The 14513-nt window shown below is 59.3% G+C and overlaps 1 protein-coding gene across 2 annotated transcripts in view; it reads right to left on the bottom strand.

The window, feature by feature from the left end:
• SDK2 (sidekick cell adhesion molecule 2) overlaps positions 1 to 14062 on the bottom strand; it is a 264962-nt gene extending 250900 nt beyond the window's left edge. For both annotated transcript variants that reach the window (XM_070774156.1, XM_070774157.1), the window contains exon 1: positions 13171 to 14062. In XM_070774156.1, coding sequence (XP_070630257.1) covers positions 13171 to 13234 — 64 coding nt within the window. In that variant the 5' untranslated portion in view covers positions 13235 to 14062. The remainder of the gene's footprint in view (positions 1 to 13170) is intronic.
• Between the last annotated feature and the right edge of the window lie 451 nt (positions 14063 to 14513).

Raw genomic sequence — 14513 nt, 5'->3', positions numbered from 1 at the left:
GGACCTAGAAGAGCCAAAACAACTCTGAAAAAGAACAGAGTTAGAGAGCTGACACTACCTGGTTTCAGGACTTAGTACAAGGCAGTGGTAACCAAGACCATGAGCTGCTGGGATAAAGACAGACAAATAGAGAAATGAAGCAGAACGGTGTCCAGAACAGACCCACATGGACAGGGACAAATGGATTTTCAAAGGCACAGAGATAATTCAGCGGCAAAAGGAAAGTTTTCGAAAAAACAAGGCTAGAACAATTGGATATCCATCGGACAAAAAGGAAAAGACACAGGTCTATGCAGCAGGCAGAGAGGGTGACCAGGGCCACGAGGAAACTCAATGGAGACTTGGTGATGCTTTTAGGCTTTCTACATGTGTCGAGAACAACCAAGTTGTGCCCTTTATATAGGCACAGTTTACTACGCCAAAACAAAAACAAACACCCAAAGTTCCCTCCCACCCTACAAGTCCTCAGCTTCAAGGTCACCTCCTCCAGGAAGCCTCCGCTGGGGCAGGATTCTCAGCCTCGCCCTCTGCACACCCCGACCACCTACTTCCCACCTGCGCTAATGTCCTTCACACTGGTCTCTACTGGTGACTGCAGGCTTGATGCCCACACGTGACCAGGAACAACTTGAGAGCCAGGACCTGCCTTCACGTGCGCTGGACCCCAGGTGCTACGCTTGGCTCACAGTAGGCGCTGAGGAAGTGCTCAAAGGGCAGAGAGAGGCTCTGTTGTCCATGACACCCGAGGGCTATGTTGGCGCTTCTGGCCCAAGTTACTTGAGCCAGTGATGACGTCACCCCTGTCCTTCCTCTCCCTGGAAGGAGGCCTCTGGGCTGGGTTTTTTTTTTCCTTTTTCTTTTTTTAAAGGAAGGACGTTGGGAGCAAGAGCTTCTGCTGGTGAGAAAAGAAGAAGGAAGGAGAGGAGGTTCCCGCCTCCCACGGGCAACACGAACTTCACGGGTCGTGCTAAGGGAGCTTCACCACCTGCCTCCGTGGGGGAAGCGGGCAGAGCCCATCAGAGCAAATGCGGCTCTGCAAGGCCACCGGTGTGGCACCCGGGTTCCTCACGCCTCCAGGTTAGTCCTTCTAAAGTGTGGTCCCTGGTAGCGGCCAGCACATCACCTGGGGACCTGCGAGAAGCTCACGTGCCTGGGCCCCAACCTAGACTAGACGCTCTGGAGGGCGGAGCCAGGAGATGGGCCTCTGATCGAGCCCCCCAGCGGGACATCATCAGGCTCAGGGGAGAGCCCACCGCTCCAGGCCACTCTCTCACTTCCAACAATGACGCAGGCAACCCCTGGGGCCCAGGATGCCCTCCTGAGGGTGCAGGTACAAGGCGCCCCTTCCCCAAGGCTTTGGTCAGCCTTTCTTCCATCCCCAGGTGTCCCAGGGCCTGGCACTGCGGAGGGGCCACTCCCGTGGCCCCATCTGCGTGTCAGCATCTCAGGGGCGCATCTTTGCTTCAGCTGGGACCCCCAGACTGGGCCCAGAGCCCTCCCACAGCGGAGGCACAGGCGATGTGGAGCGAGGGGCCTGCTCCCGGCACCCCGCGGCTGGACGTTCAGAGTTCCTGGACAGACAATGGGTCCTCACATCACAGGCGAGGTGGCCGGCACGGGGACGTGGACAATGGGCCTGTGTTTCTCCCCACGCCTTCCTGCAGCCGCTCTCAGCCCGGGCGCTGCGAGGGAGGCTGAACCATCAAAAGCACAGCAGTGCACCCGACGGGTCCCCAGTGCCGCTGCCCAGCGCCCAGGCCGAGGTCGGGGGGCCCCCTTATCACACCCTCCCTCCCTCCCTCCCCGGGGCCGAACAATGCTCCTTTTTCCTGAAGGCTTCCGGCCTCTTCTAAGCTCTTCATCTGCCGAGGCCTCAGGAGAAAGGGATTCAGTGCCAACACCTCTTTCCTTCTCCCCGACGTCCGGCCTCTGTCTTCCTGGGGTGGGGAGCACGGGCCGCAGCCGGAGCTACCCAGGCCGCTGGAGCCACAGCCAGAAGCGCCTCGGCTTGCCCGGGCAGATCTCTCTTCATTAGTGCAATCACATCAGCAGTGACAGCAGCGTATTTACTGCTGCCCCGACGACAGCCATTTGTCACCTGGTGATGCTCAGCCTGGTAATGAGCTTGGGGCAGAGCTAATGAGAGGCGCTCCCCCCTGACCCTCTTGGGCAGCTCTGGCCCCGCGCCGGCCTACCCGCCGGCTCAGCCCCCCTGCCTACAGCCACTCCACCAGGGCAGGGAGATGGGCTTCCAAACGGAGAGGCCCAGCCCACTAGGCTGAGCCTGACGGGAGCTGGGCCAAGTCATCGAGCATCCGCCAGGAGGGGAGACTTCAAGGTCAATGGAGCAGGAAGGTGTGAGTGCCCGGCAGGGTCTCAGGGCAGGAGTCCTTCCTTCAGTCCAGGGCAGGGAGGGCCAAACAGCCGTGATGGGGAAGGCTGGCTGCCCCCAGGGGAGCCTGGGAGTGCATGGATACTCTGGGTTCTGCACCCAGAAGCCCGAGGGCCTCACCAGGAACCAAGGAGGGAAGTGACTGAAACAGATCTAGAACATCTGGGGCTGCAGGGGCCGGGCATGGAGTGCTGCTGGGATGTGGGTTATACTGTTGCTGTTCAGTCACCCAGTCGTGTCGGACTCTTTGTGACTCCATGGACTGCAGCACGCCAGGCCTCCCTGTCCCTCACCATCTCCTGAAGTTTGCCCAAGTTCATGTCCACTGCATCGGCGATGCTGTCAAGATGCAGATCGCCCTAAGGCCCTGCATTTAAAACATAATTTCCTTTATTTATTTGTGCCCGCTGGGTCTTCATTGCTCTTGGCTCTGGCCTTCTCTAGTTGCAACGAGCGGGGTCTTCACTGCGGTGCTCAAGCTTCTCGCCATGGGGACCTCTCCTGTTGGGGAGCACGGCCTCTGGGTTTGCAGGGTTCCGTCCTGTGCACACGGGCTCAGCAGCGGCAGCTTGCGGGCTCCAGAGCTCAGGTTCAGTCGCCGTGGCACATGGGCTGAGTTGCCCCTGGCATGTGAGATCGTCCCGGACTGGGGATTGAAACCGTGCCCCCTGCATTGATAGGCAGAGTCTTAACCACTGGGTCATCAGGGAACTCCACCAAGGCCCTGCTTTGCCAGAGCACCGTTTCTGGTGACCTCGGCTCTCCTGGAAGGCGTATGCGTGTGAGTAAGGAAGAGTCCTGGGCAGGGGGCACGGGTACTGCAGCCCAGTGCCTCTCACTGGGAGAGTCTTCGGGCCTTCACTGAACACCCTGCTCCCAGCTCTTCTTCAGTCACAGTTATGTGGTGGAGCTGATGTCTGATGCCTTTGGTGGGGGGCGGTGCCAGAGGGCCCAGGGAGAGGCCGGGAAACAGGTCCCTGATGGTATGGAAGCGAAGGGAGGGCCCGGCAAACACCAAGCACCCAAGACAGCTGAGTCCTCTAGGGACCCAGGAGGTACCAGACGAGTCACGGCGGGTGGTTATGGTGGCCCAGGGTTGATTATGTCTGGGATACAACTATCTTAGGAGGTGGGTATGTATTGATAAGATACAACGTTAGGGAAACACTTTCACACAAATGGCTGAAATATATATGTGTAAGGCATCCTGGACTCTTAACAGACGCTGTGACCAGAGGGATCATCTCATTCACATTTTTCAAAGCCAAGTTTGACTTCTATCCCCTGGGGGTTCCAGGAAGCCAGGGGGCAGACGAACCACATCTTCCAGCAACATCAATGGCCTTTAAAATACCCTTTGTGTGTTAAAATAGAATTCAGAGAGACTGAGGAATGGAATGCAAACTCTCCGGTATTAAAAAAGCAAAAGGTGGTGTAGCCGGTCCCAAGGCACGCGTCCACTCTCCTCCACCCCTAGAGCCCTTCATGGGAGAGCTTGGAAATGCTGTTCCTATGTCCCCCGCGCTTTCCCACGGAGGACCCGGGGAGCCAGGAGGGACCGAGCGAGAATGAACCCTGGCCTCCGAGGCCGCGTGGTGTCACAAGCCTTCTTCCGTCTCTATCGTCACGGTTACCCCTGCTTCCAGGGGTTAAGTTCATTAATGGAGAACAATAATTTATGTCTAACACCTCGCTCCTTGTTGATGAAGGGTTATTATCTAAACTCAAGGAGTTTATAATTAAAGAAATCAGTCACACACACATGAAGAGATAATTCAGAATCAACAAGACCAAGTGTCAAATGAGACATCCAGGCCATCGGCATCTGAGTGGCTCAGGGCCATTTGGGAAGACGTATTCCAGCCGGGGGTGGGGGTGGGGGGGGGGAGGAGGGAAGGGCGCTGATGGCCTGGGGTTGGGCAGGGTCGGGGAGAGGGGAGACTGCAGCTGTGCAGAGGGCAGACTGGGGTGGGCTTGGTGGTACCCAGTGGAGGAAGCCACGAGGGCAAAGGTCCATCAGTAGGGTGTGGGGGGGGGGGGGAGAGACGCAAGAGGTCCCAGCCTTTTGATCCTACTGTTAAGACCCCCATGGAATAGGGCTTCCCTAGCGGTCCAGTGGTTAAGACTTTGCCTTCTAGTGTAGGGGGTGTGGGTTCGATCCCCAGTCCGGGAGCTGAGATCCCACATGCCTTGTGGTCAAACAAACCAAAGCAAAACATAAAAAACAGAAGCGATATTGTAACACGTTCAGTGAAGACTTTAAAAATGGTCCACATAGAAAAATCTCAGAAACAAACCCCAAAACCCAATGGGAGAGCAGATGGGGCCTCTAGAAAGAGGTCTGAGTTTCTCTGAGACAGGCGAGGCCATGCCAGCCTGCAGCCCGTGCCCTGGCAGAGCACCCACCCGAGCCGGGGCAGAGCCTGGGGTCACACGAGACGGCTCCCTAATCCCCAAGCAGAGCGGCAAGGCGAGCGAGTCCCGAACGTGGATGTCTCAACAGGATCAAAAGCTGTGACCTAAGAGGCAGTTAGTTGACCCGCCCTCGCTGTCTCTTTCGGACAAGTCAAGGGACCTTGGCAAGTGGCTTCACGTCTCTGAACTTGCTAACAAGGTGAGTAACTGAATACTTTCTGGCCCACACCCTTCATAGGTTGGGATAAAGAGGAAACTGAGATGCCGTGAGCGTCGCCCGCAGACAACTGAGTTTCTAGGAAAGGATCCCGTAAAGACATCCACCTCAAGGCCCGAAGAGCCGATAGCTCCATATCTGGGTGTACATGTGGTGTATCTGCATTTTATGCTGGAGGCGGGGAATGTCTCAGCCAAAGAAATAGATCCCTAATAGTGGAAGCTGAGATGCTAACTGGCAGGTCTGTGAAAAATAAAGGGAGAGGAGGTATTTGGTGACAGGTCACAAGATAAACTGCAGCCCCAAAGGTGACTTTGTTTCTTGACACCAAGATGCCAATAATGACACCGCTGTACAACTGGCTCAGTGTTTACCACGCACGGAGCTCTGTCCTAAGAGCTTAGCGTGTCTCATTAAATCCTGTTACAACCCAGTGAGCTCAGGACAGCTGTATCTCCACTTGACAGATGGAAAAACCGAGGCCCAGGGAGGCTGTGTACCTTATCCAGGGTTACCCAAGCAGTAAATGACGGGAAAATGAATTCAGGGAGACTTCTGTGTCTCAGGCCCCTTATGGGCCCACATTATCCCATCTGGACCCTCTGGAGGCACATTCTGAACCGCCCCTTGTGGTTCGAAGCAGGAAATAGGACACCTGGACCAGACTCAGAACTGGCTTACCTTACCCGGGGACAAGCCCAGGCAGGCAGGTGCCACGGCTCAGACTCTGGGCAACACAGCCCCCTCCCACAGAGGAGTCTAGGTGTGGGGGATCCGGGGTCGTGGCTCCAGCAGGCCCCTGAGAGTCTCCATGTCCACCCCAGAAGCTGAACTCCCCGAATGGGTTGCACTGCGGCCAGTAATATTTCCTCCTCTTCGGATTATCACATCATCAAAATTTCATCACCCCTCTGGGTCACTAATAGCTTCCTAAATGGATCAAACTTTAATTGCTTCTCTTGTCCACCCCCATTCAGCTTAGAAAACTCTGTGAAGCTCAGCCACGGGGCAGCCAGTCATGAACACCACCCAAGGGCCCCTCAGGAGACTCCCCTAACATGTCCAGGTCCTCCCACCCCCCAGGAGGGAGGCCAGGCCAAAGCAGGAGAGGAGGCGAGGGCAGAAGGGGCTGCCCTCCTGAAGGCTCACGTTCTGCCAGCTGATGGAACCAGGGCAGAGGTGAGAGCCAGGAGGGTCAGGAGCAGGAGGAGGAGCTCCCAGGGCTATTTCCAAACGCCACGCCCGCCCTGGGACCAGACCCTGCCTGCCAGCAGCACCATGGGCCTGGCACCTCTCATCGGGAAGACGGCAGTGAAGGAGGCTATGGAGGCACAGGCCAGCCCGGGCAGTGGAAAGGCGCCCCGCAGAGCCCCAGGTTCAAATCCTGACTTCCCAGCTGTGGAGCCTTGGGCAGGTAATCGCTGTGAGACTGTTTACCCACACACTGGAAGTGAAGGAGGGTGGAGGCAGGCCAGGATTGGCATACACCTGACGTGGAGAAACGGGCACCATGTGTGAGCTGGCTTCGCCTCTGGACATCCCCAGGACGGGGTGTGCTCAGGGTCTCAGTCGTGTCTGTCTCTTTGCGACCCCATGGACTGTAACCCGCCAGGCTCCTCCATCCATGGGATTTCCCAGGCAAGAATACTGGAGTGGCGCCACTTCCTACGCCAGGGGCTCTTCCCCACCCAGGGATTGAATGCACGTCTCCTGCATTGGCAGGCGGATTTTTTACCACTGGGCCACGCCCCACCTAGGACGGGAAGGAGCAGCCAAATCGCTCTACTCTGGGCAAGAAGCAAGCAAAAGTGAAGCAAGAGGAACACATGGGAGAAATACAGAGAAAAGGTACCACAGGGGCGGGGGGAGCCTGGAAACGAAATCAACCTGAGGTCCAATCTGAAGACCCTTCAGCAGAGCAAACGCAGAAGTGCAAACACAGTTAAATTAGCTTATTAAGTGCCTGAGATGTGTCAGGCTCCATGCTGAGTGCTCCGCTCGTGTTCTCTCATTTACTTCTCCTTGTATTACAAACAAGCCAACGGGGCTTGAGCGTCCAAGTGATGGAACGAAAAGTGGCAGAGACTAACCTGAAGTGGCAGAGCTGGAACCCAGGCTGGCCCAGTTCCAAGCCACTGGCCACTCTACACGCCACCTCTCAACAGCATAAGGAAAAAAAACAGCTCAAAAGGCAGGGAAGAAACAGCACTGGCTAGGGGCGGCTCATGGGGGGTGCCTGAGGGATGGCCATGTCTTGGGTTAAGTGACTGCTCTGCATGAAATGCCCTTCTGGAGACCAGTGTCGGCCCTGCGGTTGTGAGGAAGGGTCGGCATCACCAGAGCAGGCTGAGATGCTCTTTTTCCAGCACAGGGAAGCCTGCACCCCCCAGCTCCTTGCCTGGAAAGGACCACTGGGTGGGGACCACGTGATCAGCTCTGGCCGATGGGCTGCAAGGGGAAGTGAGCCCGACTAGAGCATTTAATTGCAGATGCAAGTCTTCCCCTCTCCTGTATTTCAAAAGGTGCCTCCACGCCTGGATGGGCATTACCCAAGCCTCCTACCAGTCCTGCCAATAGCCTCCCTATAGAAAGATGGAGTTTGGATGACAGGGATTCAGCAAGGACCCAACCCAGAGGGCAGGATGCTACAGGCAGCTGTACCTGCAGGGCCAGAGGTGGGAAGAGCTGGGAAGAGGGGCGAGGAAGTCTGAGCACGAGCTCCTGGCTCAAGAGAAACAATATTCTCGATGGACATGTACACACTGCTGTATTTAAAACGGATAACCGGGACCTCCTTACTGGTCCAGTGGTTAAGAATTCGCCTTCTTAGGCAAGGGATGCAGGTTTGATTCCTGGTCAGGGAAGTAAGATCCCACATGCCTCAAGGCCAAAAAACCAGAACATTAAAAAAAAAACCAAAACCAGAAAAACCCAGAAGCAATATTGTAACAAATTCAAGAAAGACTTTAAAACAACAACAAAAAAGGATAACCAACAAGGACCTATTGTGTAGCACAGGGAACTCTGCTCAACCTCAGGTAACAACCGAAATGGGAAAAGAATGTGAAAAAGAACAGATACACGTAGATGTGTAACTGAACCACTTTGCTGCGCACTTGAAACTCCGTACCCCTGGCTCAGGGAACCGGATGAGACAAGCTGGGCAGCCCCTGCCTCGCTTTGCCCCGGGACCCTGAGCAGCCCTGGAGGTCTCTTGCTCAGCCTCACTCACCAGCCTGGCTCACTGGCCCCTCCTTCCGCCCCCAGTGGACAGAAGTGGGTGGGAGGCTGAGGAAAGGCTGGGATGTCTCAGCAACCAGGCTCGTTTTCCTTTCCATTACAGGCTTCGGGGCCGCCGCTGGCCCACTTGTTGCTATTGACATCCCAAGGCCCCAAATTTATGATGACTCATTCCCCCAGCCTCAGGGCTGTCTGCGGCAACACGCTCCAGGCGGGGCCAGGGTGGAAATCCCACAGGCAGCACCCTAACACCCAGTGTCAATTCCAGCTCAGTTTTCCAACTCCCTAAGAGGCCTGGAGTCAGAGGGAGTGGGGAGGAGGGGAAGGAAAGGGGGTGGTTCCAGTCAATCAGAGGATTCCTGCAAGGGCTAGGAAAACCAGCCCCGGGAAGGCTCACCAACACAAAGCACAGCTGTCTAACAACCGGCTTGTTTTGTAATGTAGTGAGGCCCCCGTTGCCAGGGGTATGCAAGTAGAGATCACATGGCCACTTGCCCCAGGCTTGTGGACAGGGTGGGGTCAGCACTGGAAGGATTTTCGTGTTTCAAGTCAGACGAACCGATCCATGTAAGTCCCAAGGACGAAGAACAAGTTCACTATTACTGTTGAGCTTACAGCCCAACTGCGTTCCGTGGTACAAGATCGAATGCATACCAATATGCAGTTTAACACATTATTTTAAAGTCAACCCTTCAGGCACTGTTTAAACAGAGAACTGCTGTAAAGGACTTGGCCTCTTTCCCAGCCTCCCTTTCTTGATGGAACAAGGTTGCTGGCCCCTATTTTGGCCTTCCAGCAGAGGACATAAAGGAGAGGCGGTCGATAAATATTTGCTATACAAATGCATGAAAGGGAGCTTTTCGGAGGCAGGTATCAGGCTGCCAGCACGACTCGGTTCTCTGGGTGGGGGTCCTGAGTCTGTCCGTCCCAGGTGGGGGCGAGGCTTCTCTGGCCAAGCCAAAGCACCAAACTGTGTCAACCACAGCCAGAAATGCTCCAGACTGCCCAGCCGAAGCCCGGGGGCGCAGAGGGCGACGGCGAGGGCTGTGCGGGGCGGAGAGCCACCTTTCTGGCCCTGGGAGAAGGGAAGGAGGGGAACACTGCCACCCCCCGACCAGGCCCACCATCATGTGGGCCTCCTGACACACGTCAGCTGAGCCCCAGGCAAGCACGCCACTCGGCCTCGTGGTAATTAGTAAGGCGCCCTGATCAATAAGTTATTTTTTGCTGTCAGTAATTAATAATTACAGCTTAGCCACACCATGTAATTAAACTTTCATCCCGTTCCCTTGAGTGCTGTTGGGCTTTCATTGTGATTACCTCCCAGCACTAAACTTTCTCCCTCCAGAGCCTCCAGGAGCCTCCAGGGCTGCTGGACCTCCCGATCCTCCACTGCCTGGTTCCCTCAGCTCAGACTCCCCTCCGTGCACCTTCTGGGCCAGCTGGCCGGGCTGCAGCTTCCAGCCTCCGGGCCTCCCCGGGATGTTCCAGTAGCAGTGGTCAAGTCTTCGAGGCACATGAGACATCTTGCCGGGTGCTTAAGATGCACCCACCCTCCAATGCGAGAGCCTGGGAGTCCGGACCAGCACTGCCAGAAGGCCACTTTGAGTCACGGTGATGTGGCCACAGAGTGGAGTCAAGGAAGGGTCTTGGGTGACGGAAAGGTATTCAAGGCCTTTTCGGTGGATGGCCAGGAACCTACTCCTCATGGTCGCTTGCTGCTGCTGCTGCTAAGTCGCTTCAGTCATGTCTGACTCTGTGCAACTCCACAGACGGCAGCCCACCAGGCTCCCCCGTCCCTGGGATTCTCCAGGCAAGAACACTGGAGTGGGTTGCCATTGCCTTCTCCGCGTGGTTCCTTGGCTTAGAGTAAAAACAATCATGATAACAATAACAATCACCCTTTACTAAGCACCTTCTAGGGCTTTCCAGGTGACTCAGTGGTAAAGAACCCATCTCTAATGCAGGAGATGTGGGTTCAATCCCTGGGTTAGGAAGATCTCCTGGAGGAAGAAACAGCAACCCACTCTAGTGTTCTTGCCTGGAGAATCCCGTGAACAGAGGAACCTGGCCGGCCGCAGTCCTTGGGGTCGCAAAAGAGTTGGACTCAACTGAGGGTCTGAACAGCAACAACCACAAGGACCTGCACCAGGCTCTTGCTGGGCGCCCCCAGGATGCCTGGCTCCCTCTTATGGACTCAGGTCTTTTTACACATCACTGCACTTAGTTTGGGAAATACACGGGACCCTTGTGACACTGAGTTTCAGGGGAAATGGTCAAATGGTAGCTTTCAGTATAAACAGGTAACGTTGCCAGGACCTGAAAAAAACAACTAGGCTCAGTGGAGATAAAGTCTGGCACTGGCCAGTGTGAGGTTTGTCCCCAGCGAGGAATACTGCTTGGTTCCCCTCTATATCCCGACCGAAGAACGGGGTTCATGGGCTCAAAAGTGACAGACAGGGCCAGAGGCTTTTAATGTACTTAGTTGCTCAGTCGTGTCCGAGTCTCTGCAACTCCACGGACTGCAGCCCGCCAGGCTCCTCTTTCCATGGGAATTCTCCAGGCAGCTACCCCCAAAGGGTTAACGGCACGGAGAAGAGAGGCAAAGGAGAAACTCCGAACCCCAGAGCAGATAAGAAGCGACCCCGGAGCTCCATGCCTGACCCTCCTAACCCGACACACGAGGCAACAGAGCCCCCAGACCTGGGCCGAGGCCAGGTTTCCCCACAATGCCCTGCACAGCCTGCCGCCCAGGCGACAATGGAAGCAGAGGACCCGGTGGAGGCTGGAAACACTCTCTGGGGGCCAGAGAGTAGGAACGGCGCTGCGGGGGCCTGGGCAGCCACACTCAGGCGGGCAGCAAACAAGAGAAGCGGGAGAGGGAGTGAATCCATCAGAGAGACCTTAACTGCTTCTGACAGCGAGCCCCTCCCATCGGAAGCACGGGACACAAGGCGGCCTGGCCTTCAGCAGGGCGGATTCGAGGGCACTTGGCCTTAGGTGGGGCTGGGCCACGTGTGGAGGTGGGACGTGGAAACGACTCAGTGACGTGCAAGGAGAGGCTTCAGGTGCCCTGGGGACTCTTGACAAGCCGGGTCCTGGGTGGGACAAGAGCTAGCGAGCCAGCTGCCCAGGGACACCCTGGGGTTACTGGAGTCTGTGCAGTAATTAAGTTGGAAGCATCCAGAGTCCTCCCTGTGTCCTGGCTTTCAGCTAGTAACCCCACGGGCGTCTCAGAGCAGAGCTGGGATGTGTCCTAAGGCATACGGACCTGTTCCTGTCCTGTCAGCCTCACCATCCTCCCCCGGGCCCTCAGAAGAGGGACCCTGTCCTAGGGTCCACCTCAGCTGCAGATGGTCCTCGTTGAAGGGGGAGAGGGGCTTAGAACTCACCTGGTCTGGGTTCTGACTCCTGCCCCCAGTAGCTTGGGGCGAGTCACCTAAGGTCCCAGACCTCAGTCTTCCCATCTGTTAAATGGCTACTAGAACAATACGACCTCTGAAGTCCCTGCCTGCTGGAAGATTTTACGATGATCGTAAAAATAATAATAACTTTTATTACCTTACATTTGCAGGGCCCCATTACAAAATTTCTAAGTGCTTTAACATAAATTACGCTGTAAAATCCTCCCCTCAACCCTTGAGTGAGGGCTGATTATTTTTAATCTCTTTGATCTCAGCTCTCTGGAGCGCCTGACACTGGGAGAATGGGGGTCCCTTCTTCCCTGCCGTTCTGGGACCCCAGAGATGGGGTGGGGCCCTTTCGAGGTTGGAGCCTTCGCAGACCGGAGCCCTCCCCCTCCCCGCCCTGTACCCCCAGCGGCGGGTCCAGATCCCCTCCCGAGCCTGAAGGAGGCAAGGCCAAGCCCGGGGAGGGAGTCCTGAGCTCAGTCCAGGCTTCGTCTCTCTCCGCCCCCAGCAGGCGCCGCTCGGACACCGCGGGCACCGCGGTCTGGATCCGCCAACACCAAAGGCAAGAAGCACTGGCGCAGCCGCCCTCCCCCGCGGGGACCTGCGGGGGCTTCGGGGGTGTCTGGGGTACCCGCCCTCCGGAGGGGGGCAGGGCCGATCACGCCTCCTCCTCGGCCCGACAACCCCACCCCCAAAGCCGCCGGCCCCCTCTCCACCCGGAGGCCGCTCCCGGCAGCTACAGGTCAGAGCGGCGGCTGCAGACACGACTGGGCGGCACAGGCAGGCTGCTGAGTGTGTGTCTGGGGAGGGCGGGAGGGGAGACGGCCTCAGACCGCCCAGGGCACCGCCCCCCGGTGGGTCCCGGGCTGAGCTCGCGACCTCGGCTCCGGCGCGCACCCCGAAGCACCCCTGGCCCCGGCGGCCGGCCAGGCAGCCGGGCGCGGGCTCCGGGACGTGCAGGCCCCGCAACTGCCCTCCCGCGGCGCCCAAGCCGGCACCCCGCACTCTGCTCTGGCTCTTTTCAGCCGCCCTGCAGCCTCCCTCTCTTGCCCTGGGGTGGCCAGCGCGTGCCCGGCGGGGCCTCGCCGGTCCCCGCGGACTCCGAGCCGGGGCCCAGGAGCCGCCTCAGCCGCTGGGTGCCGCCGGGCGCTGAGCCCCCCAAGGAAGGGCCGCCCCTCCCACGCTAGCCCGAGGGCGCTCGCAGCGGGCGGGGGTGGGTAGCGACCCCCACCCACTCCTCTAAGGCTCTTCTCAGTCTCCACGGGCGACGCCTCCTTGCACGGACCCCCATCTTCCCTCATTCGGAAGCCACAAGTCTCAACAAGACCGCCCCATGCCCCGAAAAAGAGCTCCCAAACTCGGGGAACGGATCCTGAAACTCCCGGGAGAGGGCTCTGCCCCGGGCAAGACCGGAGTCCCGGAGGCCGTCGTGAGGCCAACCGGCTCCCGCCCCCCGCCCCCTCTCCCCCACCCCACGTGGGGGTGACCCCCCATACCTTGGGCTCCGGTCGCGCAGATCCGGTGCAGGGCCACCAGCGTCCAGATGAGCAGTTCCCACATGGTGACCAGCCTTGTTTTCGGAGGGGGTCTCTTCCGTACTGTTTTATAATCCTGATGGGGTTCGGTCCCCCGCGGCTCCGACCCGGAGCGGTATTCACCCGGGAGGGGCGTTGCTGGCGACCCCGACCGTTCCTTCTCTTCTTCAGTCCAAGTCCGATCCCCGGTGGCGCGCCGGGAAGGCGAGGGGCGAGCAATGAAACGGAGGAGAGGCCGCTCTCGGTCTCGGGGCGCCTCCCCACTGAGCACCCCAACTCCGACTTCTCCCGCGCAGGGCCGCCTCGGCGATCCCGCCGGGTCGCGGGCTGGTCTCCTGAATAAACCGACAACTTCGGGAAACTTCCTCCGGTGGCCACGTTGCCCGCCCCCCGCCCCCTCCCCGCCCCCTGGTTGGGTGCTCGGCGCGGACGCAGTCACCGCTGATCCGGGCGCCGGGCCGCCGGGGCCGGGCGGGAGGCGAGCGCGGCGGTGGACGCGGCTGCGGGGCTTCTTTCAGGGGCGCGGGGTTCCGGGGGCACAGCGAGCGTAGCGGTCCGAACCTCCCTGGGGCTGAAGTTTTCTTCTCTCTAACTTTGCAGCCGGCATCTGGCGGGGCCGAGCCACCCCTCTTGGCTCTACCGCCCCGGCGTCCAGTCCGGGGACTCTCGGTCCCTTCCGGGGCCGCCCGGCCCGGGCGCGCCCTCGGCTCCGCGCCCAGCGGGCTAGCAAACTTTGAGGGTCCCGCGGCCCGGCGCGCCGCCCCGCGCGCCCATGTCCGCGCCGGCTGCGGGGCGGCGGGGACGGCTGCTGGGCTCGGCGATCCCGGCTGGTGGCCGGCGCCCGGGCGCGGAGGCTCCTGCCGGCCGGAGGCTGGAGCTCAGCGGCTCTGCCCTCCGCCGCGCCCCGGCCGGAGCTCTCGGCGAGACGCGCGGAGAGCCCGGCGGGCGGCCCCGGCTCCGGGGGCGCGGCGCCTCCTCGGACGTCCGGCGCGCGCCGACCGCCGGGGCCGGAGAAGCAGCGGCCGCCGCCGCGCCCGCCTCAGCGCCTCGGCCGCGCCGCCGCCGCCGCCGCCGCCCGCCTCGGCCGCTCGCTGGCTGAACCCGCCGCCCTCGGCTTCCCGGGCTCGGCGTCCGGAGAGCCGCTCCTGCCTGCGCCGAGCGGGAGCTGCGGGGGCAGCGCGAGCCGGGGACGAGCGCGGCGGAGGCGGAGGCGGAGACGCGGCGAGGGGGGCCGAGCGCTACCCCGTGGCCGCGACTGGAGAGCAGCCTGCGCGCGGGGAGGGGGGGCGGCGGCGGCGGCCCCG

The sequence above is a fragment of the Bos indicus genome, chromosome 19 (assembly GCF_029378745.1).
Source record: "Bos indicus isolate NIAB-ARS_2022 breed Sahiwal x Tharparkar chromosome 19, NIAB-ARS_B.indTharparkar_mat_pri_1.0, whole genome shotgun sequence".
Lineage (NCBI taxonomy): Eukaryota > Metazoa > Chordata > Mammalia > Artiodactyla > Bovidae > Bos > Bos indicus.
This window is presented reverse-complemented; position numbering and strand designations above follow the sequence as displayed.